The sequence below is a fragment of the Sander lucioperca genome, chromosome 3 (assembly GCF_008315115.2).
Source record: "Sander lucioperca isolate FBNREF2018 chromosome 3, SLUC_FBN_1.2, whole genome shotgun sequence".
NCBI lineage: Eukaryota > Metazoa > Chordata > Actinopteri > Perciformes > Percidae > Sander > Sander lucioperca.
The window spans coordinates 25,106,173-25,131,487 of NC_050175.1; the positions used below are offsets into that span (position 1 = coordinate 25,106,173).

General features: G+C 39.0%; 2 protein-coding genes across 3 annotated transcripts in view; both read right to left on the minus strand.

The window, feature by feature from the left end:
• Nucleotides 1-25,315, minus strand: part of mical2a (microtubule associated monooxygenase, calponin and LIM domain containing 2a) — an 858,504-nt gene that overhangs the window by 425,652 nt on the left and 407,537 nt on the right. The window lies entirely within an intron of this gene.
• The window catches only part of mrvi1 (murine retrovirus integration site 1 homolog), a 39,179-nt gene continuing 14,076 nt past the window's right edge, over nucleotides 213-25,315 (minus strand). The window contains exons 20-40 of one of the 2 annotated variants that reach the window (XM_031324223.2): nucleotides 22,507-22,535; nucleotides 16,580-16,798; nucleotides 14,510-14,616; nucleotides 14,350-14,411; nucleotides 12,851-13,015; nucleotides 12,478-12,555; nucleotides 12,332-12,372; nucleotides 12,070-12,126; nucleotides 11,137-11,592; nucleotides 10,846-10,924; nucleotides 9,974-10,094; nucleotides 9,779-9,809; nucleotides 7,386-7,526; nucleotides 7,063-7,194; nucleotides 5,402-5,555; nucleotides 5,143-5,192; nucleotides 4,393-4,539; nucleotides 3,203-3,267; nucleotides 2,368-2,490; nucleotides 1,946-2,089; nucleotides 213-1,161 (exon numbers count right to left, since the gene is read on the minus strand). In XM_031324223.2, coding sequence (XP_031180083.1) covers nucleotides 999-1,161; nucleotides 1,946-2,089; nucleotides 2,368-2,490; nucleotides 3,203-3,267; nucleotides 4,393-4,539; nucleotides 5,143-5,192; nucleotides 5,402-5,555; nucleotides 7,063-7,194; nucleotides 7,386-7,526; nucleotides 9,779-9,809; nucleotides 9,974-10,094; nucleotides 10,846-10,924; nucleotides 11,137-11,592; nucleotides 12,070-12,126; nucleotides 12,332-12,372; nucleotides 12,478-12,555; nucleotides 12,851-13,015; nucleotides 14,350-14,411; nucleotides 14,510-14,616; nucleotides 16,580-16,798; nucleotides 22,507-22,535 — 2,564 coding nt within the window. In that variant the 3' untranslated portion in view covers nucleotides 213-998. Of the gene's footprint in view, nucleotides 1,162-1,945; nucleotides 2,090-2,367; nucleotides 2,491-3,202; nucleotides 3,268-4,392; nucleotides 4,540-5,142; nucleotides 5,193-5,401; nucleotides 5,556-7,062; nucleotides 7,195-7,385; nucleotides 7,527-9,778; nucleotides 9,810-9,973; nucleotides 10,095-10,845; nucleotides 10,925-11,136; nucleotides 11,593-12,069; nucleotides 12,127-12,331; nucleotides 12,373-12,477; nucleotides 12,556-12,850; nucleotides 13,016-14,349; nucleotides 14,412-14,509; nucleotides 14,617-16,579; nucleotides 16,799-22,506; nucleotides 22,536-25,315 lie in introns of those variants that run through there. The other variant, XR_004896944.1, reaches the window with a different exon arrangement.

Below are 25,315 nucleotides of genomic sequence, written 5' to 3' on the forward strand. Positions count from 1 at the left end.
GATATTGTTGTTCCGTAACTGCTGGATGTGTATTTAAGCAACTGTTTGCTAACATGTTCGCCATATCAACTTAAAAGGTAATAATATGTATATGTTGTGTTCACTGCTTCAGATGGTAAAACAAACTTAGATGTTAGCATGCTAGAAGAGGGATTATAGCACCACATTTGCTTTGGTAGCACCTTATATTACTCAAAAGAAATTGATACAAAATCTCTCAGGCACCTTTATTTAAAGGTGAAGTGGCAGAGCCTAAAATACACAAAGAACAAACAACACAGGTAGGCACACATGTGCAAAAAAGATACAAATAAGCCTCATGCCATTTAGTCAGTGCTCTCATACAAGAAGAAAATCTCTCAGTGCTCTGATGACACAATCTAAAATGGCACAAACGAGAACCATCAACTGCAAAATATTGCACTTAAGGAACTTTGGAATGTGCTTATATTTTAAAGTATTTAAATACACATTATAGAAATTAAACAAAACATAACATAAACATTAAATATTAGTTCAAAATCTCTCGGGGGGTTTATTATCTATTGGACCTAAGAGATCATACTTTAACATTAGAGTGTAGATAAATATACACTGTTTCTACTGCGGCATTTAATGGAAAGTGCCATATTCATCATCAAAATGTACCCAAACCAGAACATATCATTACATCTAATTTAAATATATAAATCATCACACTATATAATTGGTCCCTTAACAGAAATTATCTTTTTTTCTCGCTGCAGCAAACAATCTCTAAATTTTTCAATCCAAACAATAGTATAGCTTTCTGTTAACTTTGACAAAGGCAAACCCATAAAGCCTCCCAAAACGTCTTTGGCCCTCGAGAATCAGGGTCATGGATTCAAGTGAGTGTGGTGATATGGTAAACTGACAGAGACGGCGGACGACTCTGTTATTCTGTACTGGGGTTCTTTGGTTATTCTGCTACACTCAGTCCAAAGATCTTCATCGCCTCGCACAAAGTCCGTCCCTGCTTACGTGTCCTCACGTCTGTTATAGTAGTCACTGAAGAATGTAAAAATACTGATAACGAGACACATCACCACAAACAGTGTCAGGGCGATCCAGAGAAGTCGCCGATTCAAGGGAATCTTGGGACAAAAGCGACCAAGAAGAACCAGGACCTCCTCCATCCTCCTGTGAAGATAATGACCTCATACAGTATACAGTATACAAACGTACATCTACTATTTCCATTGCTGTCAACAGTTTTATATGTGTATTCTTTAAATGACAGATACATATCTAAATATTTACTGCAGCAAAAAAAAAAACAACAATCTGGCTTGAAATCATCAAGAGATACATGTACTGGAAAGATTTTTCTACTTAAACTGAGAAATGATTTATACATTCCAAGATGGGTAAAATAGATAATATATTTGTTGGAATAATGAACATGGCAGTTTACTTCCTTAAATTTGATTTCACCTTTTTCTTTTTGTTGCATGGTTTACCATTCATGTATAATACTATGCAAACTCTGCAGAGCTACATAAAGCTACAATTTATAACTTTTGTGATATAGATGTCAGTGCCTGGCAATAGTGCTGTATCCAGTATGAAAAAAAAATCTTTGATTGATCATCAACATTATTGACCATTATTTACCAACAGGACACAAATTATCTGAGGATGTCTTTATCCTGACAAATGTGTGATCATGAACATCCATCTTTCTGCAAGTGGCTAATAGGTGTGCAAAATGTGGATTATTACCTCTTTACATTTGCACTACACATTTGTTTTGTTAGAAGAAGCTTTTGATATATTTAAACTACTGAAAGTTTTAGACACTCTCATGGTGTAGATGAGATTCAGGTAACTTGAAGACTTGTCATTTGGTCTGCTTATGTCAATACTGTCAAAGAACAACATTCTGGATATCTCTGTTTTTTTTAAAGCAGCAGATTCGGTTTACCTGCTCGTCCTTAAACTGCTCGTTCGTATTTTCTTTCCGCTCTCTTCATCCTTATTTTTTGATTCCAGCAATTTCTCTGCAGCATTTTCCTCTTCCTGCTTCTCCTCCTGGAGCACTTTGCTTTGCCTCAGTCCCTCTTGGTAGCTGCATTTGAAATGTTCACATTTACCAGCAATATCTAACAATATACAGTAATAATATTGATGTTCTACTATCTCATTGATGTCCTATCATCAGGCAGTAACATATGTAGAATTTAGTATTTAAATTCTCTCTATGCTTAACATTATATACATCTTATATACATCTGCATAACAAAAACATAACTGATGAGTCCCATGAATGTGGTGATTTATGATGAGCACCAATGTCATCACACAGATTGTTTGTGTGTAGTTAAGGATGAGGAGAGAAGGCCTCACCCTTTATTATACGCCTCCTCCTCGAGCTTTGCCTTGAGCTCGGCTCTGATCTCGGCTTTGATCTCCTCTAAGTTGACTGGAGGCTTGGCTGGCTCACTTTCCTGCCCTGACTCCCTCTTTCCACTGCATTGTTTCAGATGGGAAAGAACACAGCAGGCATTATAAAACTCAGAAGAGTGTACATTTAGGTTCCATCACAACACCGTGTCCTTGTTTAATAATGGACAAACTGCAGTACTGGCTGAGTAGGAGTGTGCATTACAGACACCATCACAGGCAAAGCAAGTACAAAGAGAAGAAATGGAGCTGGCACTTTGCACATTTGTTATTGCTATTCTCGTCTCCTCGCAGAACATCTACACACTTTAGGGCTCCACTCAGGCTCTCTTTATAACCAGGATATGATTGGAGCCTAGTGCCTGGACTTTGTCACTCTTTGCACAAATGTTTAGATTACGACCCAGGTTAGCATATCCATCAACTGCAGCAGAGTTTGATTATTTTTTATGCTGTCAGGGTTATTTTCACCCCACTGGGTCTTTCTCTGCACTGTAAAACACATCCTGACAGTCACACAAACAAGACAAAGGTCCCACTGCAGCACAAAATGCTTTACATTGTTTAAAGGACTGTGTGGTGACCTTGGGGATCAAGCAATGGTATGTGTACATACTGTACATGCAGTCTGCTGTGTATGTGTGTACGTGTGTGTGTATGTGTGTGTGTGTGTGTGTGTACGTGTGTGTGTGTGTGTGTGTGTTTGTGTGTGTGTGTGTGTGTGTGTGTGTGTGTGTGTGTGTGTAAGCAAAACACCACCAGTACATAAAGTACTTACCATTCTGCTGCTGCTGGTTCTGTCGCCTCTGTGGGAGTGTTGGGTTTCACATCATTTGCTTCACACTAAAGAGGAGTGTTAAATATTGTGGAAGAATATTATTGCCTTCTACAATAATAATTTTAAGGAAACCATGTGAGGAGTTAGTCTCTTAAGTGGAACTGCTAACAACTCAAAGACATCTTAAACATGACAAGAAACTGCAACAACACTGCTTTTTATGTATTGTATTTTGTAAAGTCTTAAACTGTAAAGTAAATACTAACTTCTATAATTATATTAAATTAATATAGATTGGCCCATTGGTGATTTTAGACCCTTTTTAGGGGGGCTCAAGCCTAAGCAATTCAAGTTAGAGTTTGCGAACGTGTCTGTTAGTGACAGGTTCAAAGGGCTTGAAACAGGTTTAATATCCTGTGTCGCTGTTGCCAATGCTACCTCTAACCCAGTCAAGGAAAGGGTTAACAGAAACGTAGTGTTGGACAATCGGAGGTGGTTGTGCCAGACTCCTGTCTTTGGCTGAGTCTCTATCTAATCTGTCAGAGGGATGGCAGGAGTGCCGTTGTGAAGTTTATCGTTGGTAGTCCACAGAGAAGAAGTTGGTCATTTCATGGCGCAGATTAGAACCCAAATTGAAACATAAGCAACTAAAATTGCTGAATGTTAGAACATCGTGTCAAATTGGTCGTTATTATTGTGACTTATAAAATGTCAGGTTTAGTTCCATCATAGTGTTAATAATGTCATAAACGTTGTTGTTCAGTAGCTAGCTCGGCTATAAGAGAGATTATCGGCTAATGAAATTACTGATTTAGCAGGGGGGTTAACACTTGCAAGGCACTGTAGCCGTGTCACATTCTCATTAGGGGCTGAGCCCCCCTAAAGGTCTGATCCTAGAATCGCCCTTGGATTGGCCTATGACTAGGACCAGAAACTATTACTAATAACCAGTAGATTACAGCAATATGAGACAAAAGGTTTACTTTCCAAAACACTATTAATTCATTTTGAAATAAAAAATAAAACAATAATTGATGTATAAACTATTTCATGAGTAAGTTAAGCAAGATGAATACTAATCCATTGTTCATAACTTTCTGTCAGCAGTCAATCTGAGAGAGTGGGTGTTACTGCATTAAATGCTTTATATGTCATTTCCCATAATTTCCCGACAGGACAGGAAGACCTACCAGGACAGGAAGAGCAGCACCTGCGGTGGGTCCCACGTTGAGGCTCACAGTGGGTCCCGCGCCGGTTGTGGCTGGGGTCTGACCTGGGATATTCAGGAGGTTAAACTTAGGCACCACCGCTACGCTTACCCTACGTCTGGGCAGAGCCTAGTCAGGGCCGGGTGAAAAGGAGACAGAACATGTGCCAGTGGTAAGAATGGAAAATAAGAATATTAGGGATGTAAATGTTTTGGACATTTACAATTACAGAGGCATGATGATGTCACTGAAAGAAGAGACAAGTTCATACATTAAACAAGAAACACAAAAGAACTTCAAAAATAGGACGTTTTTAGTGTTTTGTGCTAATTAGCAAATGTTAGCATAATAACATGCTAAACCAAGATGGTAATTGTCATTTAAGCCTATTAGCATGCTGACATCAACGTTTATCCCTAAGCACAGCCTCACAGAGCTGCTAGCATGGCTGTAGATTTTTAGTTTTATTAAAAGATCAACACAAACAAAAAAAACTCTTCAACTTGCTTTGTTTTGACTGACTAACAGTACAAACATTCAATATACAACCATATGAAACAGAGAAAAGCAGCAATTCCTCACATTTGTGAAGTTGGAACCAGAGAACGTGCTTAGTAGATGTCTTTTAGATTACGATTGAACAATTATGAAAAAAGTTGTAATTTTCTGTTGATTAATGGACTAATTATTTCAGCACTAAAAAACATCATTTGGGGAAACTGCAGTGCTCACCTTTCCCAGGGTGAGGGACATCGATCTTGACGGCCGCGGAACTCCATCATCTTTATAGAGACGTACAAAGAAACACCAGTTACAGTTACAGTTACAGTGGAACGCTCCCTGTGAAAATATTCTTGCAGAGCAAAGTAGCAGTGATGCTGAAAAAGGTGCATGCTTTATCAAACCCTTGATAAATAAAGTTTATAAGCATGAAACAAAAAAATGTGTTTTCCTCTGCTCGATCTGAATGTGGTCACCAGCACAGTCTTACCTCCAGTGTCTATGGACCCTCCGTAACAGCGATTTGAGTTCTGGTTGGCCAGCTTCTTAAACTCCATCAGCTCTGCGTGGTCCTTCTCATACGTCCTCTTCAGATTTTCCACATATTGCATCATGACCTCGGTGGCCTTGTTCATACGTTTCTCCTGTTGCACAATGAAAAGTCAGGTCAATACAAGACTGCACTACTGCATATATTAGCACAGGAAAGTGACCTAACTAACCTTAAAGCAGAGAGACTTTGAACAAATTACTCTTTGCGATAAGAGCTGTGAAGCAATTGTGAAAATAAAATTACACAACCAAACGTATATTTCTACTCAGGATTCCAATAAACATTTGACTGTCCAACATCCATTTGACTTATTCCATCAGATTTTTGAGTGTAAATATGTGTTTTTAAAGCTGAATGAATTGTTTATTAGGCCACTAAGAGACAGACAAGCTACAAAATAAGTTGACAGACACACAGTCCTGACCTATTTAACTAAGTAACTGCCTACTAACACATCCAGCAGATACAGCATAATTTATCTTCCCATTAGCATCATGTTTTTGGCCACCTGATGGATAGAAGTCCAATATTAACTGCTGTGTTCTTATTTCATGGTTTCATGGTTTGGTCTCCCCAAATATCTGTCTTTTTATGCTCAATTTTCTTTACCAGTGAGTTGCTAAGTTTGCCTGTCAGCTATTTGGTGCTGGGCAGGTAGCATACAGTGTATGCTATCAGTGTTATTTGCTGAAAGCCGCTGACGGCTACTGGAAACTGGGTTGAAGAGAGCAGTGACTGGACCATACAGTAAAATCTACCGTAAAACCAAAACAGATGTTAAAAAGGTAAGAAACATGCAGAGAGCTCATGGAGAGAAATATCTTGTGGAAAAAGCCTTGTATAGTAACAATAAATCCAGCTTCACATATTTTACTTTTCCTTTATACCGTATGTGATTAGCACACATCCAAGTTATTATTTGCAGTTTGTGTATGAAGCAGTTTTTTCAAGAACGTATAAATGTGGGGCACCTGGGTTGGTCACCTGGTAGAGGGTCCGCCCATATACAGAGGCTTAGTCCTTGACGCAGCCTTTTGCTGCCTGTCTACTGTATCTGTAATAAAGGCCTAAAAATGCCAAAAAAAATTCTCTTAAAAAAAAAGAATGTATAAATGTGGCTGTCAAAAAAACAAACTGAAGGTCACTCAAGAGACTTCCAGTCATTTGAACTGGATCGAAAATGTTATATGAGCCTTCCTTTCTGTGCAATTGATAGAGCCCTATAGTTATATTGTTATTAATAGATGGGCAACAGTACAAGGAAAAGACTGAAAAAGGCAGTAATTCATCTGAGTGGTTTTGGGATTATAAATAGCTGAAGACCTTTCTACTGCAAAAACAGTAAATTTGCTCTTTAAATGATGTTTGTTTTAGCTGGCACGAGGTCAGCCATGACATCAGATAAAACTCTTCCCCATCATTTTTTTAAATGCTGCTAAACAGGTATCCCATTAGCCCCGAGACATCCTGAAGAAGACAGTATCTTTTAAACAATAAGATGTACTGTATATTTAAACAATGCAGCAGTCTCTTTCTCTGTCATTAACTGTCCTGCATTTCCTCAGTTTGCTTTGTCATCTGCATGTGTATAGCTGCACCTGTCGAACTGCTCCGACGATCTCTGATCTGCTGGAGAGCCGTGTGGCCAGTCGGTGCAGCACCGCTATTGTCTCAATGAAGCGCTGGTAGGCCTCACGCTGCTCCAGGTTTTGCCACTGTGGCGAAGTAATCTAAAAGAAAAACAACAACATCTTGTTACAACTCTCTTAGGAAAACAAAGTGTACATCAATGTCCCCTTTGTACCTGGGATTGGACAAGATAAGTATTTACTGTGGGACACTAAACAAATGAACTAGCATTAAGAAGCCAGAGGGAATTCTAGATAACCTAATGTCAGCTGCTTTTTTTTCGAGGGCTGACCTTCAGTGCACCTTTGAACTCTTCTAGTTCTTTCTCTGTGTCTTCCTCTGTCAGGTTCCTCTCCCTCTCTGCCTGTTTGAGCCGCATCTCCAGAGTGTAGTTGTCATTACGAAATGCCAGTGACAGCTGGATAAAAGCATTCTGTGGGGAGGAGGTTACTGCAATATAACACTCAGAATGGCAGCACATTAAATACAGATGAGCTGCTGGTGATGGCAACGCACCAACTCAGAGAAATAATCAGAGGAATCCATAGAAAACTTTCCCACGCACACACACACACACACACACACACACACACACACACACACACACACACACACACACAAACAGGCTGAATGAGAGTCAGTGCGGTTGTTTGCGTAATACTAATATGCATTCTTATTGGTTAATGTGTGAGGGAGAATCAATCAGCCCTGAGACGAGCATGAGGAACTAGCTGACATTCTGACGTATGACCTCATGGTGTTTTTCTGTGTTGATCAAAGCCAGTTTGCACAGTTTTCCAACATACATGGGCCACGGCTGAGAGGAAATATATAACCTCTGACTGTCCTGATCCAGACGCATCCCGGAGGGAGCAGCGAGAAGGGCTGCAGCCCAAGCCTGACAGTGTCACTAATGTTTGCATTTTTCACCACAGGAAATCACTCTGAGTCTCTTCGGTCTAATGAGGAATAGAAAAACACTTTCCTGTTGACAGAACACAGCCAAACTCAGGCATCCCATTTTCTACGAAGGTGTAATCAACTGCTTTGGTAATGTTATTATTATACTCTTGCCATTATTAACATGGCAAGAGGCAAATTCTAGTTTTATAATCATTTTTTCTTTTGCTATTTAATTATTTATGTTGTGTTTAAGTAGTAAATAATGTATTTGTAAATAAGTTGAGTCTCTTTTAAAATGTTAAATTATGAAAGGAATAGTTCAACATTTTGGGAAATACACTTTTTTGCTTTCTTGCAGAGATAGATGAGAAGATTGATGAGCACTCTCATGTCTTATGGTACATACAGTAAATTTGAAGCTATAGCTCACAGTTTCGGTTGTGGAGTCAGACACCGTCTCCACATTTAAGAGTAAGCTTAAAACTCTCCTCTATGATAAAGCTTATAATTAGGGAGTGAGGAATGGCGAAGAAAGCCTAGACCGGTGGGGAGGGTATATATTTACAGACACAGTACCCCTCCTCAGCTCTGCTTCTCTTAATGGATGTCGGATTCATTTACCAACCCTTTATAGGCTGGCACAGGTTTGCCTTGGACCAGCCCTTAGCTATGCTGCTATAGAGTTAGACTGCCGGGGGACTTCCTGTGACACACTGAGCTCCTCTCTCCTCTCTCTCTCTCCATCTGTGTGCGTTCATGTCCCATTAATGCATGTTACTAACTTAGCTTCTTCCTAGGAGTCCTTATGCATTCTTGCCTCACAGATTTCCTTGGATTGGGGTGGCTCCTGGATCGTGGTTGCAACAGTTGCCGTGGTCCTGCTCACCACCCTGCTACACCCTGCACTCCTGCTACTTTATTATTAGTTATAGTTCTATTATCTTTATCTTTACTATAATTGCCATTGTTCATCATGTCATTCCATTATACCCACTTCTATAATTACTATGAGTCATATTTCTGTGTATCTCTCTAGCTCTTTCTCCCACCCGGTCGCGTCAGATGGCCACCCACCAAAAGTCGATCCGAATGCATGCTCTTGGGGGAATTGTTGGGTCTCTGTAAATTATAGAGTGTGGTCTAGACCTACTGTATCTGTAAAGTGTCCTGAGATAACTTTCTGTTATGATTTGACACTATAAATGAAATTGAATTGAATTATAGCCAGGAGATGGTTAGTTTAGCTTAGCATAAAGACTGGAAATGGGGAAAAAGCTAGCCTGGCTCTAGGAAAGGTATCAAAATCTAAAGGTATTTGCAAAAAGCAAAAACTCCAGGAAGTTACTAGTTTAAGAAATAGTCCGGCACATAAGCTGCTTTAAAATGGAAAATTGTCGGTTTTAAACAACACAGATTTTGTATGGATTAAACAAACAAGATATAACATGTTAATTAGTAATCTTTAAAGGTGCTGGTAGGCAGATTTTTGTTATTCTTGGACAGAACCAGGCTAACAGTTTCTCTCTGTTTTCAGTTTTTATGCTAAGATGATAAGTGTATTTCCCAAATTGACAAATTATTCTTTTAAATTGGAGACAAGCACAAACACAGCACCACAGTCAGGAAAACAAAATCAACGGTAGCATGCTGGACAAAGTAGTGAACTTTCAATGCTTCGTAATGAAAGGGAATAATTTGATGTTTTTGTGACTTTGTATCTTTATTTTTAGCAGAAATAATCTGTGGAAATCCCCCAAAAACCTGTACAGGTCAGATACAAACCTCAACTTCTTTTTCAGTGAGAGGGGGTGCACTGGAATGAAATCAAGAGAAAATGTTAGTATGTAAGTAATGTACATACAGAATTTTGTACACAGTAAAATTAAGATGTAAGGAGGGTTATTTTTAGGCGATTAGACAGGAATGATGAGGCAAAAGATCAACGTAAACTTAAGCAGCAGTTGGTTTGTCACACACCAGCCTGGTAGACCTCGGTGGAGTTTGAGTTTTCTCAGCATCACATCTGAAATGTTTGGCATGGCCTCGGACTTCTCCTTTGCCTCCTTACTACTGACTGAGTTTGGAGAAGCTAGAGGACCTGCAGACACATTATTGTATAAATCAGTCCCAAAGAGAATTCACTGGTCTTTTTTTCCAGAGAAGTTTTGATTCAAGTCTCAAGTCATTCGAGACCGGTTTTAAAGTCAAGACTCAAGTGTTTATGTGCGAGTCTGCATAAAACCACATGTCTTTAAAGTGAGACTATGTAACTGTCCCTTAACAGCAGCCACTTTGCCCACAAGTGGCAACTACAGGACAATAATATAAGTGAAGAAGAGTCGTAAAGTCAGTAAACTGATTCAGTAATGTCAGATACGGTAGACAGCAAAATGTATCTAGTTTGCTAACATTAGCCATCCTAACTGATTGAAGAAGGCTGCGTTTTATTTCTTATAAAATCAACTTTTCATTTGTAAGAAAAAGAAGGCGTTATTTGTTCCTTCAAAAGTAAAATAGTCTCACTCTGGCTTTCTCAAATGTCTAGTCAAGTCTCCCAGCACACACACAATACATAAAATCATCTAAAACCATCATTTCATCTTTGGCTCACATGCTTTAACAATCATGCCATCTGCTGATGGAAAATGAAAACAGCATACACACAGTTATGAGGTTGCCAGTAAATGGGTGGCACAGAGGGAAAAAACAAGAACAGATCATCATCATTTTCTGACTGGAACAGATTTTCCCTGAGATTCAGGAAGTGCACACCCTTGGCGACATTGCTGAATGTACTGCTGAAAGTACTCTCTCTTATAGGGACGTCAGGGGAAAACAAGGACTGTTACCTTTTTCCTGTTCAGCAACTTCACTCAGGTCTGGTAACTTGGATCCCACTATGCTTTGGTTACGCATCAGCTTGTGCTCCTTTATACATGCACGCACGCACACACACACACACACACACACACACGCACACACACGCACACACGCACACACGCACACACGCACACACACACACACACACACACACACACACACACACACACACACACACAGAACGACAGAAGAAAGAATGAAGCATTTACACAACATTTTACAGTGACAGTAACATGTAATCTGCTGAACCAATGCTTTACCTCTCTGAATTTAGACAGTTTTGGTACACTCCCCTGCTGGGTGGGGAGGTCCTTGTACCCTGAGGACTTGAAGACAGCATCCCTGGGCTTGTCTGAGAAGGTGTCCTCCGCTGTAGGAGGGAAACTCGGGGCTCCATTTCTAGAATTAAGGCTGCCTACAGCATCCCAGGAAACAGCCCTCATCAGCGGAGGGAAGGCCCCAATCGTCTTGATCTCTGCTGTACAGGGAGCCTGTTGAGTAGGGGGTTGGGGGACGGGCTTGGCCACCCCTGTGGCCGGGGCCTGGTTGGCGTTTCGGCCTGGACCAGGTCCCTCATCTGCTTTACCGACTGCTGGAGGACTCTTAGGTACAGCAGGATCACAGTTCTCCTTCTGAACAGCAAAACGGGGTGTTAGAGTCCCAGAGGACACTTTCCTCTTCTCAGAGGGCTTCCAGTCCACCAACAGTCTGTTGCCCTGAGGTTAGCAAGACAATAACTTGTATTCATAAATTAAGCATTTCTGTTGTGTTAATAAACCTGTAGTATTTGAATTACAATTCCATGTATTGATGAAGAATGTAGTAAACTCCTGCACACTATCAGCATCTTCATCAGGCAACAATAAATGTCTGTACAAAAGTTTGTGCAACTCCATCTTGTATTTGTAGATGTTGAGATATTTCTTGAGATAAGTGAAACGTTTGAGGAGTTCAAAGTCATTGGGATTGGGAGCATGAATGTCTGTACAGAATCCAACGGTTGTTGAGACTTTTTCAGTCTGGACCAAAGATTAAAAACATCTTTAAACTTAAGAGGCTGAAGCAATTTTTCAAAAAGTTTGAAATAGAAGTCAGTTCAAATTTGGTATTAAAACATTTTTTTCATGTTGACAGTGTGCGGAAGTTCACTCGCTAATAAAAAGAAACACAGTAAGTGAATCTGTTCATCTGACCTCCTGATCCTGGGTTGTTACGTCAGGCTGATCTCGCAAAGAAGGAACCTCCCGATGCTACAAGAGAGAACAACATAGCAAACCATCTTGTGTTAATAAATATTACTTGGACCATTTAAAAACACAAATAAGGGAAATAAAATGAGCACTGCCAGTTTTAATTTGGGGAAGTGAGCATGCATCAAACATATCTGCAGTACAACTCATGCCATCGTAAGTGAATGTTGTGTTTTAGAAATAAAAATGACAATTATTTCTTTACCTGCCCAACCGACTGTGAGCTGACATGGGTTGCCTCTACAGCTGAAAGAACAGAAAACAACCAACAAAATGATTCTCACAAAAAGTAATAGGAAAATGGGGTAGAAAAGTTATAAATAAATAGTAAATATTCCAATAGTACTTTACCAGTTTGAGGAGCCAGAGTCAGTGAGCTGCTTCTAGATGAACACGGTGAGGACGATGGAGTTGGAGTTGGAGACAGACCTGTGAAAAAACAAAACAACTTGTGAATTAAACACATGACTGATTGAGTTCAATGTGACCTTTTTTAAAGTAACAAACTAAATCAATTATAGGCAAATGAGTTTACCAGAGAATGCTCAGAAACCCTAAAATATATTTTTTTAAATTAAGTTAAACTCACCAAGACAACAATCAACTCACCTTGAGAAAGAATCTGCTATGTACAGTACAGTGTGTATGTGTGTGTGTGTGTATGTGTGTGTGTGTGTGTGTGTGTGTGTGTGTGTGTGTGTGTGTGTGTGTGTGTATTCACTACCTGTGGGTGAGTCAGTGAGGGAGCGGCGGCCACGGCGTGTCAGGAAACGGTCGCTGACCTTCTTGGCCTGTTGGAGCAACTCCAGGTTCTTCTGTCGATCCTCCTCAGAGAGCTGCAGCTCCGGCAGCTGATCTTTTACCAAGTCGATCACATTACCCGTGCTGTCTGAGAAAGACAATAGACATACACACATGCACAATTGTTTTGATTTTGATATTTTTTTTATTTTTTAAGATTATTGTTTTGGGGCTTTTATGGCCTTTAATTGACAGGACAAGATGAAAGGGGGCAGAGAGAGGGGGACGGCATATAGCAAAGGGCCACGGGTCAGATTCAAACCCGGGCCGCTGCTAAGGACTCAGCCTACATGGGGCGCACGCTCTACTAGGTGAGCTAAAGGTCGCCCCCATATTTATTTTCTACATTTCAACATGTCCAGTTAAAAGCAAACAGTTAACAGTTATAGACAAACAGTAATGTCAATCTTGCCTGTTCAAACATCAGGTAATGAGGATTTAAAAATATACTTTTTGTAGAAGAAGAAATGTTTTGGCACAAGAGGTTAACAAAGTCTGTGAGCTCTTTTGTATTTGAAGAAGAGAACAGAACAGCTCCTTCAGCGACAGGCCGCTACACCCGCGCTGTGTGAAGGACAGATACCTCAGGTCCTTCCTTCCTGCTGCTGTCAGACTTTATAATCAACACTGCGCCAAGTAGGCTGTCCATACCAAAACTGACTACTCCCTCACGTGCAATATCAAGGTTTACTTATCTGTGCAATATCATTATCAATATTTTATCTGTGCAATAAAAATGAGTTTCAGTTTGTTTACTAATTATATTTTGCCTTTACTGCTTTGGTACAGTCACTTGCTTTTTTAAAGTTTTCTGTTATTCTACTGCTTTTTTTTTTTTACCGTTCACATATTTATTATTATATCTTGCATTCTTTACTGATGCCTCTTGTTTTTGCACTTATCCCCTTTGCTGCAGTAAAACTGCAAATTTCCCCGTTGTCGAACTAATAAAGGATTATCTTATTTTATCTTATCTTATGTGAGCCAATAAATCAGGTGATAAATGTTTGGCCAAGGCAGGGATGTTTTTATCTCCTCCTCTCATCAGAAAAGGGCAACAAGCTAAACATCAAAAGTAATCAAAGCTGCACAAGCATCTCAGGCATGTGGGAGGACACACCGACAGATTCCTCTCTCAGGACACCGATGACCAATATTAGTCGAAATGTGGTGAGGCTTCTTGGGTAACTTCACAGCATCAGGGCATTATTTTGGTTTTATTCATGCTTGGAAAGACAAATCTTTCAAATGTACAAATGTCCACTTAAAAACAATCTGTAACTTCAATTTGGCGCTGGACTAAAGTAAATGTTGCGAATGATAACATCAAAATAGCTCTCACAGTGCTGTGGTTATCTTTAGACAATTACAGCTGCAGTGTGTGTGTGTGTGTGTGTGTGTGTGTGTACAGGGTTTACCCACCAACTGTGGTGATGGGTCCTCCAGAGGAGTTTCTGGCCAGGCGAGCTCTGGGACTGTGTGGCCTGAGAGAGAGGAAACAGTAATGATTCAGACATGTTGTCCCTGTTTACAGCCCAAAAAAAAGAAAACTATTTCAGTGTTTTAGATGGTGGGCAGTTACCTGGTTTGCTCCAGAGGACGTCCATCTTGTTGTACAATAGTAGCCTGCTGTGGGAAGACGATGGTGGGGGCAGTCATGACGACAGCTCCACTTTCGCCTGGTGTAGACTGTGCAAAAAACACCAAAACACATACAAACATGTCAAAGATAAAACAAAGCACAGCAAAACTGGCATAGGTGTAATACATATGTTTTGCTTTGTTTATGAATATGCATTAGCACAATGTTAATACATAATAAACGTATTAAAACTAGGAGCTTGCATGTGACATAGGAAGGGGAGACAAATCTGACTGTTGAATCCCATGTTTTCTGATCTAAGCATCCTTTAAAAAACTGACTGGGTTGTCTTCACAGATTGTGGGTTGGTATACACTCCAGATACCCAAATGTATGTGCACAAAGCACTGAAAAAATAAAGTTTTTCATGATATGTCTACTTTAAGGATCAGTCAGAATATCCCCAAGTGAAAATGAACAAGAACAGATCAACACTCAACACTAAATTATGATGAATGTGAACCTTGTCATTAATCTATTTATATAATTATAAGTGCACTTCCATAAAGTTGGGGGACTCACAAGAGACTAGACTTTTAAAAATGAATGGTCAAAATCAAAGCAGCAGAGCCTGAGACATTCTGACTTTTAGTCTCTTATGTGGGTCAAGCTCCAAAGAATGCTAGATCCTGCCCCTCCCATGATGCTTGCTGTCTGTCCAGAGCCACACGACACATTATACAACTCCACAGTTTCAAACATTTGAAAAACTTTGAAAATCTTCTTAAATAATAGTTAGTTCAATTCTTGTTTCATAAAATCCCAAATCCTTGTCTAACCATAAAAGGTAAGTACAGTATAGGTGAGTAAACATAGACTGAGATCAAACACTAATTCCTTAAGAGCTCCTCTCAGCTTATCTTTGCACTAGAATCCAAATAAAAGGATTTCTTCTGATGGTAAATCTGCAGGAAGGCCAGGACTGTGCTGTAGAAAAGGTGGATTCTTTTATAGTGTTGGCATATGAAGATTGGATTACACAGCTTCATTACATTCTGCAGAGATGTCTTATCTAGCCTGTGTGTTTATGAGCGAGTGCAGCGGAAGACGATGTTCTCAGACTGTTTAACACTTTGCTGCCTGCAGGATGTTTGCTGCATCAAGGTCTGAATCTGACCTCTTCAAGATGATATTCTTCATATTGTTGCAGAAAAATAAATATCTCTAATCTTGGGTCAGTTAACTCAAATGAGAAAAATATTTCATTTTCATTTACTTCTACTGGCATCTAGCCATGCAGAGAGTTTAGAGTTTAAAAATAATTTAAATTTAACATGGGTGAAATGACCCTTTAAATTTGACAGGAGTACTTGCCAAAGTTCCAATATCCTATTAGAACCAATCTGATGATCTCAAAAAATGTCACGATCATCAAACAATTACATTTTATTTTTTAAATCTTGAAGTCAAGTCTATTTTTATTTATATAGCCCAAAACCACAAATCACCAATTGGCCTCAAAGGGCTTAAAGCTGATATTTTATAGAAACACAGTATTCACCAAACACACATCTTTTTAAAGACTACAGCAATGGCTATAACATGGATGATTTACTTTAAAAGGCAGGCAAAGTGGCCTTTTAAAGACTCATAAAATAGCCAGGAATTAGTGGAATTACAGATACATTTTAACATTAGATTAACACAAAAATATGAATATAAAGCCAAAAAAGTAAAATATATACCAAGTCAAAACAAATGCTGATATGGTATCTAGAATTAGTAGCTGTGATCATTTGTGACTTCTCAGCACAGCACAGCCTCAGCTTGATAACCACAAAGAGGATTTGTAACCGGAGCAAAACAAATGTGTGGTTGAAGAGGACTGATTAAATGATTCTACTGCAAAACTGGCGGCAGCATTTTGAAGGCAAAGAAGAAACCTTTTCTTCAGTAGCAACACTGATAGAATTTCCACAACAGAGCCAAATGGATTATTCAGTGTCAGATTTTATGGCCTCACATGCTTTTTCCAAAAACAGAATATGTGCTACAAAACATTATACTCACTGTACTGGGAGAGCTGGAAGAACTGTCCAGCTCCTCAGGGGAGTCCTCCTCTTCCTCTGGCAATGTGGGCATGGCGGGGAGCAGTGGGGGCCGTGAACGGGTGTGGGGGAAAATAAAAGGTCCCTCAGCGGCGCACGAGGCAGCACAGGACTCCTCTGAGTTATGATCACTTTGCTCAAGGGGAGATCCCTGCAGGAAGGGTTCCTCCTCTTCCTGGAGCTGCAAGATCATGCACACATAAAGACACAAATACATGTATGTTATGCATGAGTAGACAGAATAAATGTTGAGGGTAACCCTTCCTTCCTGAGTATTTCAACATTAGCAGCTGATCTTTAAAAAAAAAAACTGAATTACACATGAATAGTGATATTCTGAAGGAAGTCTTTTTAGGCTAACCGCAGTTAAAAAAAGATAGACACCATAAATAATTCCCAAAATAGCCTAAAGTGGGTACGCTAATTTTCCCAACAGGCTGTTACATAAGCAACAAAATTCTCCCAGGATTCATTTCCAGTGAGAATATAAGGTAAACATTAAATACTATAGTGGAAAAATGTCATGAAACATTTATTCCACATCCTGCTGTTGGTGCAGCATGCTATACCACTAATCTATAGGTGGACGCCAAGAAACTAACAATCTGCTTTGCAAATGTATGGTGAGAAACACTGAAAGTGAACATAACTTTTGTTTGTTTACAAGAAAATGTCACAGACCACCTTTAAGTTTGGGGACATATTTACTTCACTGGGGAAATGGAAGAGAACAATATGCATTAAAGCAACATTGCATAACTATTTTACCTTAAAATAACAGCTTCAAAATAACTGTGATGCTACACTGACTTGTAATAGGGAGAATGGTGTCTCTGTCATTCCCACTGCGAACACCTGTTCTCACACTATGTAACTTTGGCGAGCGGGTACGATGTGTTGTTGCAAGTGCTTTATGTTTGGCTGTGTTAGCAAAGTTGTTGATTCGCTAGTTTTTGATCATAAGTAATGTAATCATAACAAATACACATGTACAGCTGTCCATATTTATGACAGCAGTATATAAGTGCTATAAAGTTGCACTCTGAAACTGTAGGAGCGCCAAATCGCAAAAAATAACAATGTTACACAATGTTGCTTTAAGGATAGTGGAACATTTATTAAATTCTTCTTAGACTGAAGAAAATTATACAAAGATACGATATATAAAATATGATTACTGTAAGAGGAAAGCCAACAGCAAACAAACTGACGCAGCACTTAGCTACGAGGAGAAAGTCATGATAGTGGACACAGCATCTTGACATTAATGATCAACATTGCTGGAGCATCAGCTAGTACAATGTAAATGTTTGGCATGCCAATATATGTTATTGGAATATTTTATTCGTCATAGACAGTCAGCTTTATGTTCAAATCTCTCCCAAAGCAAAAACAAAGCCTGTGCTATGCTGCATATAGTAAGGCTGCAACTAACAAATATTTTTGATATATTGTTTGATTAATAATTCAGTCATGTGAAAAGATAGTTCAAAGTGACGTCTTTAAATGTCTTGTTTTGATCGACCAACAGTTTAAAAACCAAAGATATTTAGTTTACTGCTACAATAGAATAGAATAAACTGTATTGTCATTGCACATTAACAACATTTGCTGTGCCGTACCTGAATATAAAAGTACTACAAGTAATAAATAGACAAATTAATACTCTAACACACTCATGCACAGCTATCCCAGTCAAAAAAAATATATGAACAAGTATTTTAAAAGCAAATACAAATACAAATACTCCCATTTGAGAAGCTGTGGCCAGTGAATCTGTTTTTGTTTTTGCTTAAAAAATTATTATTATACAATTATTCAAATAGCAAAATTGTAGCAGATTAATCTTTTTGACAATTCACAAATCGAGTAACAAATTGTCATTCTAACTAATGCTTGCCATCAATGCTGTGGCAGTAAGCTGGCAGACTAAACTAAAGAGAAACATGACCTAATTTAGTTAAATATTATGTGTGCAACTTGTTTGAATCATTGTTTGAACTCACAGCTCCTCCCTTTTTAGTAACACATTTATGCAAATCTAAGAGCAGAGCAGATTTAACCCTTTGAAAGAGCTTATCTGCACAGACTATTGTCAGGTGTTACTGTGCTGGATGTTAATGTATTGGTCTCACCAAAATAGAAAGATTTACATATGCATGACCAGCACAGATGTGGCTGTGTTTTTACTGCCAGTGCAGATGATGAATAAGGCGTGTAGGTGAGTGAAAGGTCTGATGAATTATTTGTTATTTTAGAGGTATGGCATGCACTTTACATAAGAACAAATCCTCTGTGAATTCAGGGACAGAATATGCAGTGTGCTGTTCAGTGTCATCACAAACATGACAAGTTCTTGAGAACATATAGAGACAAAAAGACTGTGAGTCACTGGGGAGGAAATGGGTTGTTTAACTGTCTCCCAGCGAGCATATTTCCTGACTACAAGAATACTGGCATACAGGATTAAATTCACTCCATTTTCTCAGCCTGCAGTAGCATTTATTACAGATGTTTCAATACTTTAAAAGCTCATTTAATTTAATCTGATTCTCACATGAACTGTCTTCTCAGTCGTCTGTAATTATCAAAGAGCAAAAGAGGTCAGCTTTGAGGTTGAGTGAGTCATCAAAATATTTCAAACTGATTATCTAAATGTCCCTGGAGTTCAGGGCGGCTTTGGTAACAACCACCTGCGTTTGTCGTGACTGACTTAACAATCTTAACGTCTATTTATGCAAACACTTGTTTAATTCTTTCGTCAATATTCTACTTTTTTCCACAGCTGCTGTAACAGTTGTTTTTATCCCCTAGAAATATGCCAAATAAGGAGATGAATAATTTGACAAACAAGAAGAACAACAGATAAATCAAAGATAATTATAATAGCTTGTATCTGTACATTGTATTATTACTAAGCAACCAAACAAGTTTGCAAATTCAGCTCAACAAATTTAAATTCATTTGGGGGACAGAATACTGACTCAGCCCAAACAAAGATGCCATCCTGCACTGCAGGAGGCTCGACATTGCAGATTGTTTCCCCCGCAGACCATGAGACTACAGATAAATATTGCAGAGTAATTGAATTTCCTGTGGGGAACAGGACAGAACACACAAGCCTGAACACTGACAGCCCCTGCACCATAATTCCTATAGTATAATATAAATTGTTCCTATAGTATACACTCATCTTCTAAAATGAAACGTATTTGTCAGAGTCAGAATTAACTCCTCATTGTTGCCAGGCATAGCTGTCTTTTCCCTCAGTGGGAGACGAGGGGACCGGCACCCTCCTCCACGCCTCTGTTACATAAGCCCACTCCCTCTTGCCAGATTTGTTTAAAATTTGGTTGTGTGAAGCACAGAGTACAAGGCCAGCAGAGGAAGTGGTTGCTACAGAGCCACAATATGAGATAACAGGACTGAGGAAGTGTGAAAAACAGAAAAAAATGGATGCACAGAGAGATGTAAAGTCAGGTGACGGGGGGTAGATAAATTCATTGACTTAAAAAATGATCACTCACAAAGAAGAAAGACAGATGACACAGAGTTTCATTTCCAGACAGATTATGCAAACTCACCCCTAGAAGCCACAAGTCAGACCGACAACTGTCAAAAAAGTCCAAAAGCACACCTTCTTGCACAAGTTTGACACAGCTAAACAGGCCCTAACAGAGGGTTGATGGCGCTCAATCTGCATCTCCTGTGTCCACCTAAAACCATCAGCCACTAAGACCCCACAGCTCTACGCAGCCGATCCTCTGAACCTGTCCACAGAGAGCATGCACGTTACCTGAGTCCACCACTAGCGCTGTGGTGAAACACGCTCACTCCCGCTGATCTCTCCAACTCAAACTCAGACCGACTTCCCACAGTCAAACTGTCACTCTCAGCCTTTTCCTCAGAAAACTCCTCTATCCTCAGGGCTTCTCCTTCCTTCTCCCGTCCCCTCTGTTCCCTGTCTTTTTTCAGCAGCAGCCTCTCTTTCACTCCTGGGAGCTTTGACCATTTAAGGAGAAGGGCTCTGTATGCCTCTTTGGGCTGCTGTGAAGTGTGTGTGTGTGTGTGTGTGTGTGTGTGTGTGTGTGTGTGTGTGTGTGTGTGTGTGAGGGGGGGGTTTTGCAAGCTGCTGCTACACTGATCATCCCTCAACTAAAACCTGAAGAAAGTTAGAAAAGAATGTTATTTTTTCTGCAGGGTTTGTTTTGTTTCTCTAATCATAGTGTGGGAGCAGTAGGAAATTGTGGGTGTTGTTGTACGCGAGGGCATGTTTGTGAGAGATAGATAAGATAGATAGATAGATTTTGCGTCCGTCCGATCTGTGTTTACTCTGCAGCCTAAGAGGAATCCACGCATCCACTTCTGAGCTCTTGAAGTTCATTATTGTTTGGTAAACTGCATTGTCAAACCTTGCACCATTTGTGCTGCATTTTAGTGGTGAGAGATTTGGGTATTAAGTGCTGCCATCATCCAGAGTTTTGCAGAGAAAAAAGAGCACAGCACAGAGTCACATTGTTTGGAGGAACGCAGCTGATGTTCGCAGCAAATTACAGCATCACATTGTGAATTAACGTGAGCTGATAATCTAAAGTGCTACAATGTGAAGGAAACAGCTTATCAAAGGAGCAATTTGTGCAAAAAAGTCAGATGTTCTTCTTCTTGTTTAGTTCAACCCGAGTAAAAATCTTCTTTTAACCTCTTTAGGCATTGGGGTTGTGTTGTTTTACCCAAAGCCAGTGGTGCAAGGAGTATTCAGATTAAAGTAAAAGTACCAGTACAACAATGTAAACTACAGTTTACTGAAGTGAAAGTGAATCAAAATGTGATTAAAATATACTTTAAGTATCAAAGAAAAAGTACTCGCTCTGCAGAAAAATGGCCTTTGTAACTGACATTTTATCATAAATGACATTATAAGACTATTGATACTGATGCATCAATGTGTACATGTAAGTAGCATTTTACTGTTGTAGCTGATTGAGGTTTTTGTCGATTTAACTACTTCATAGGTAAGTAGATTATTCCAGTGGTTCACAAGAGGGTCACAAAATGTATCTGAGAGGTTGTGAGATGATCAACGGGAGAGGAAAGAAGAAAAAACAACATTCTGATACACAAATCTGTACAAATTCTTTGGACTTTTCTAGAATCTTTGCTTTATTGTTATATATTTAACAGATTTAACTTTTGAGCCATGAACTGTTAACCAGTTAAGAAGTTTGGAAGGAGAAGTTCTCTTTCGTGGAACTGCTAACAACGTATCTGAAAAGTGACAAGGTCCCCAAAGTATTTATTGCTTTTTTTGTACGGACCGAAAATGTTGCGAGCCATTGGTTAAATTCTGTGATTTATTTTATTTTATGAGATGATGTTTTTTATGCAAAATCTTAATCTGAAAAGGTTAACACTTTACTTTATGTACCTATATTTAGCATTCATAAGAAGTATATATTTCATTAAAAATATTATATATAGTTAAATGTAGTTGTAAGCATATAAGTGTTTATTATAATACAAGTTATCATTTTTGATAAATACTGTACATTAAAATGTCCTTATATCTGCTTACAGCTGGTGGGGGGGTGATTGTATAAAGTACAATATTCACCTCTGAATTGTAGTGGAGTAGAAGTATATAGTAGTATAAAGTACCGCAAAATGTAATTATTTTCCACATATGCCCAAACCACTAAATCAGATTGTACTTTATCTTTGGCAAGCTCGAAAAAAAGTGGTAATCAGCATCCTGTTAAAAAAATAACATTTCTAACAAGCCAGTTCAAAAAACATAAAAGACACACAAACACACAACACATAAGGGAAACAGGCGTGCCTATACAGAAATAATATCATATTTTACTGCAGTGGAGCAGATAGGAGTCTTACCGTGCTGCAGCTGCCTTGTCCTGTGCCACCTGTTGGAGCCAGAGCACAGACAGACAGTGAAAACAGTTGATTTGCATTTAACAGGAAAACATGTGCAATGCAAATGTCATGAGACAGTTTTTAAAAAAAAAGTCTGTGTGTGTGTGTGTGTGTGTGTGAGAGAGAGAGAGAGAGAGAGAGAGAGAAATAGAATGAGAAAACAAATGGAAAAAGATCAATTGAGTTGTCCGTCTTGTGAGGTTGATGCTGGTGACGTGATATTCATCTGAACTACTGTAACTCGTTTCAGGAAGTATCTCAGCCCCCGTCCACCTTTATTACTAGGGGCAACAATAACCTGGCAACCGTTTTGAGTACATGAGGTGCTTGATCCGCTGGTTGAAAGCTCTTGGCCCAAGTAAAGGCTATTGTGTTGTCTACTTTAGGCGCTCTCAGGAAAACGTCAGTAATATTGTGATACCAAGCAAAGGGCTAAACAACAGTGACTTTATGTAGAGCACCATTAGAGCTGAGCAGCAATATGGCACTTTACTAAAGATAATTGGATTAGATAAAGGTAATTAAATGAACCAGTATTATTCAAATAGGCGAGGATACAGATAAAAAACAACAACACCTAACTGCTTTTATGTTGCTTATTTGATGGTGCCATTTCCAAGAATTGACTCTTGGAAAGCACAAATCAGACTCTAAAACTACTTGAGTAATGCAACATTTCACAGCCAGATTTTACTTCATAAATCATTATGCAAATCATTGAGAAAAAAAGGTTGTACCTGAAGTGGTGCGTGATAAGTTGAAGGTGACAAAGATGTAGAATAGGTTCTCGAGAGTGTTTTGGCAGCTATGTTAACTTCCACATGTTTGTCCTAATTTAACCTCATTTTTACTTTAGACACTGCCAGATATACTTTGTTTGTCTTTTTTCCCTGGAAGCTTTCAACCTCAACACAAATCAATCATGAAGGAGCAGACTGTTTACAGCCACCACACACACACACACACACACACACACACACACACACACACACACACATTAGACACCCACTGCATTTCTAAATGATTTACATTCAGTGTCCAACGGATCTTTATTTATCACACAACCTGCCTGTGTCTTCTTTTAAACAGCAACATAAAACCTAAAAACAAGTTTGATCCCTTTATGTTTCAGTGATGTGCCTAAAGTGTATGTATTATATCATATTAATGTTGTATTAGTGTGAGGTAGATAACGAGGGACTATAAAGTAGTTTTAAAAAAGGAGGCAGAGTACTCCATTGTACTCTAGATGGCATTAGCACGGATCCTGCAGCACTAACAGACATTTAAAAACCCACATTAGCTAAAACATTAGAAAACATTATCTAATTAGCAACTGTTAAACACGGACAAGGTAAATATGGCACTGTAAATACCATACATGCCTAAAATCAGCATGTTAGTGATGTCATTTGAGCATGTTAGCAAACTGACATTAGCATTTAGCTGAAAGCACCAGCAGTGCCTAAGTAAAGCCTCCCAAAGCCGCTGTGTAGTCCTTTGGGATGTTTTGTCTTGTCTCTTTTTTGGTAAAGTTATGATTACCATATTCCATATTGTGTACGTTGTTGTAAGTTTTCTTTTCATTTACGCTGTATCCTAAAATATGTGCTTTGATGTTGTTTTGTCTGCTTCTTGGCTTGCTCGTTTTTTGATGCTTAACATTAACACGTTCAGGGATTGCAGATGAAACCTTTTGGTTAAATCTGGCACATTTGACATCACACTAATGTTAATTAATATGTCTTGTCCATGATGAAAAAAGAAAGAAAGTGAAGTACAGTATTCTTGAGGTAATGTTAACATCTATAGCTTGCGGGGAGAGCTCCAAATACGAGGAAACCTTCCTCACACTAACAATGACTGGATTGTATCATACACCATCCACATTCACCTTTCATGGCAGCGGTGCCACACATAAAATCAGTCATCCTGCTGCAACAGGTGTGTATGCAGCTTCATTTAGTAAACACTGGACAATGTAAACTTTAGAGAGAAGGTCATAAAATAAACAAACAAGCAGACATGGAGACGACTATTGTCTGTTCATGTAAAATATAATTTCACCCTCTGAGGCAACCCAGAGGTTCTCAGCAACCTCAACATGCTCCGAGTTCTTCTGTACATCACATATAAACAATTGCCTCTTTCCTGGGGAAGGATAATTTAGAAATATGTATGTGCCATAACCTTTCCTGAAGGTTTGGAAGAAAAGTGACCCTTTCTTTGGCCAACAACATGATAAGTATTGGAAATGTGATGAAATGGCAAAATGATCGGTGCACATTCAGCAGCTTTCAGGAACATGAGGCCTGCACACACAGACACTGCATAATTTGTGTTTTCCCTATTTTTGTAGCTAGTATTAAAACATTTCACTGTAATTATTATTTTTATCTTAAAATGTTTTAAAGAATAGTTAAAGATTAAAGAAATACACACATACTCTTTTCACTCTCAACCGTCATCAATAAAGAGTTCCTCAAAATGTTGAACTATATCTTTATTAGCTGTCATAATAACTGTGCTACAAGCCTTTCCAATTCTTTTGAGGAAAGTTTATTCTTTTATTTACATTTAAATAGTTCTGCTTTTCTTAAAGCTGCAGTGGGTTCCCTCTTTGTTGCACGGGCAATGCATGCGCAGAACAGCCAATAGAAACGCCCTCTCTCTTTTTGATATGACCTGTGATTGGCCAATGTCTCCCGTGATGGCTAGATTTTCTGAAGCCTGAATACAGAGCCAAGAGAAGATACAGAAGTATAGTTTT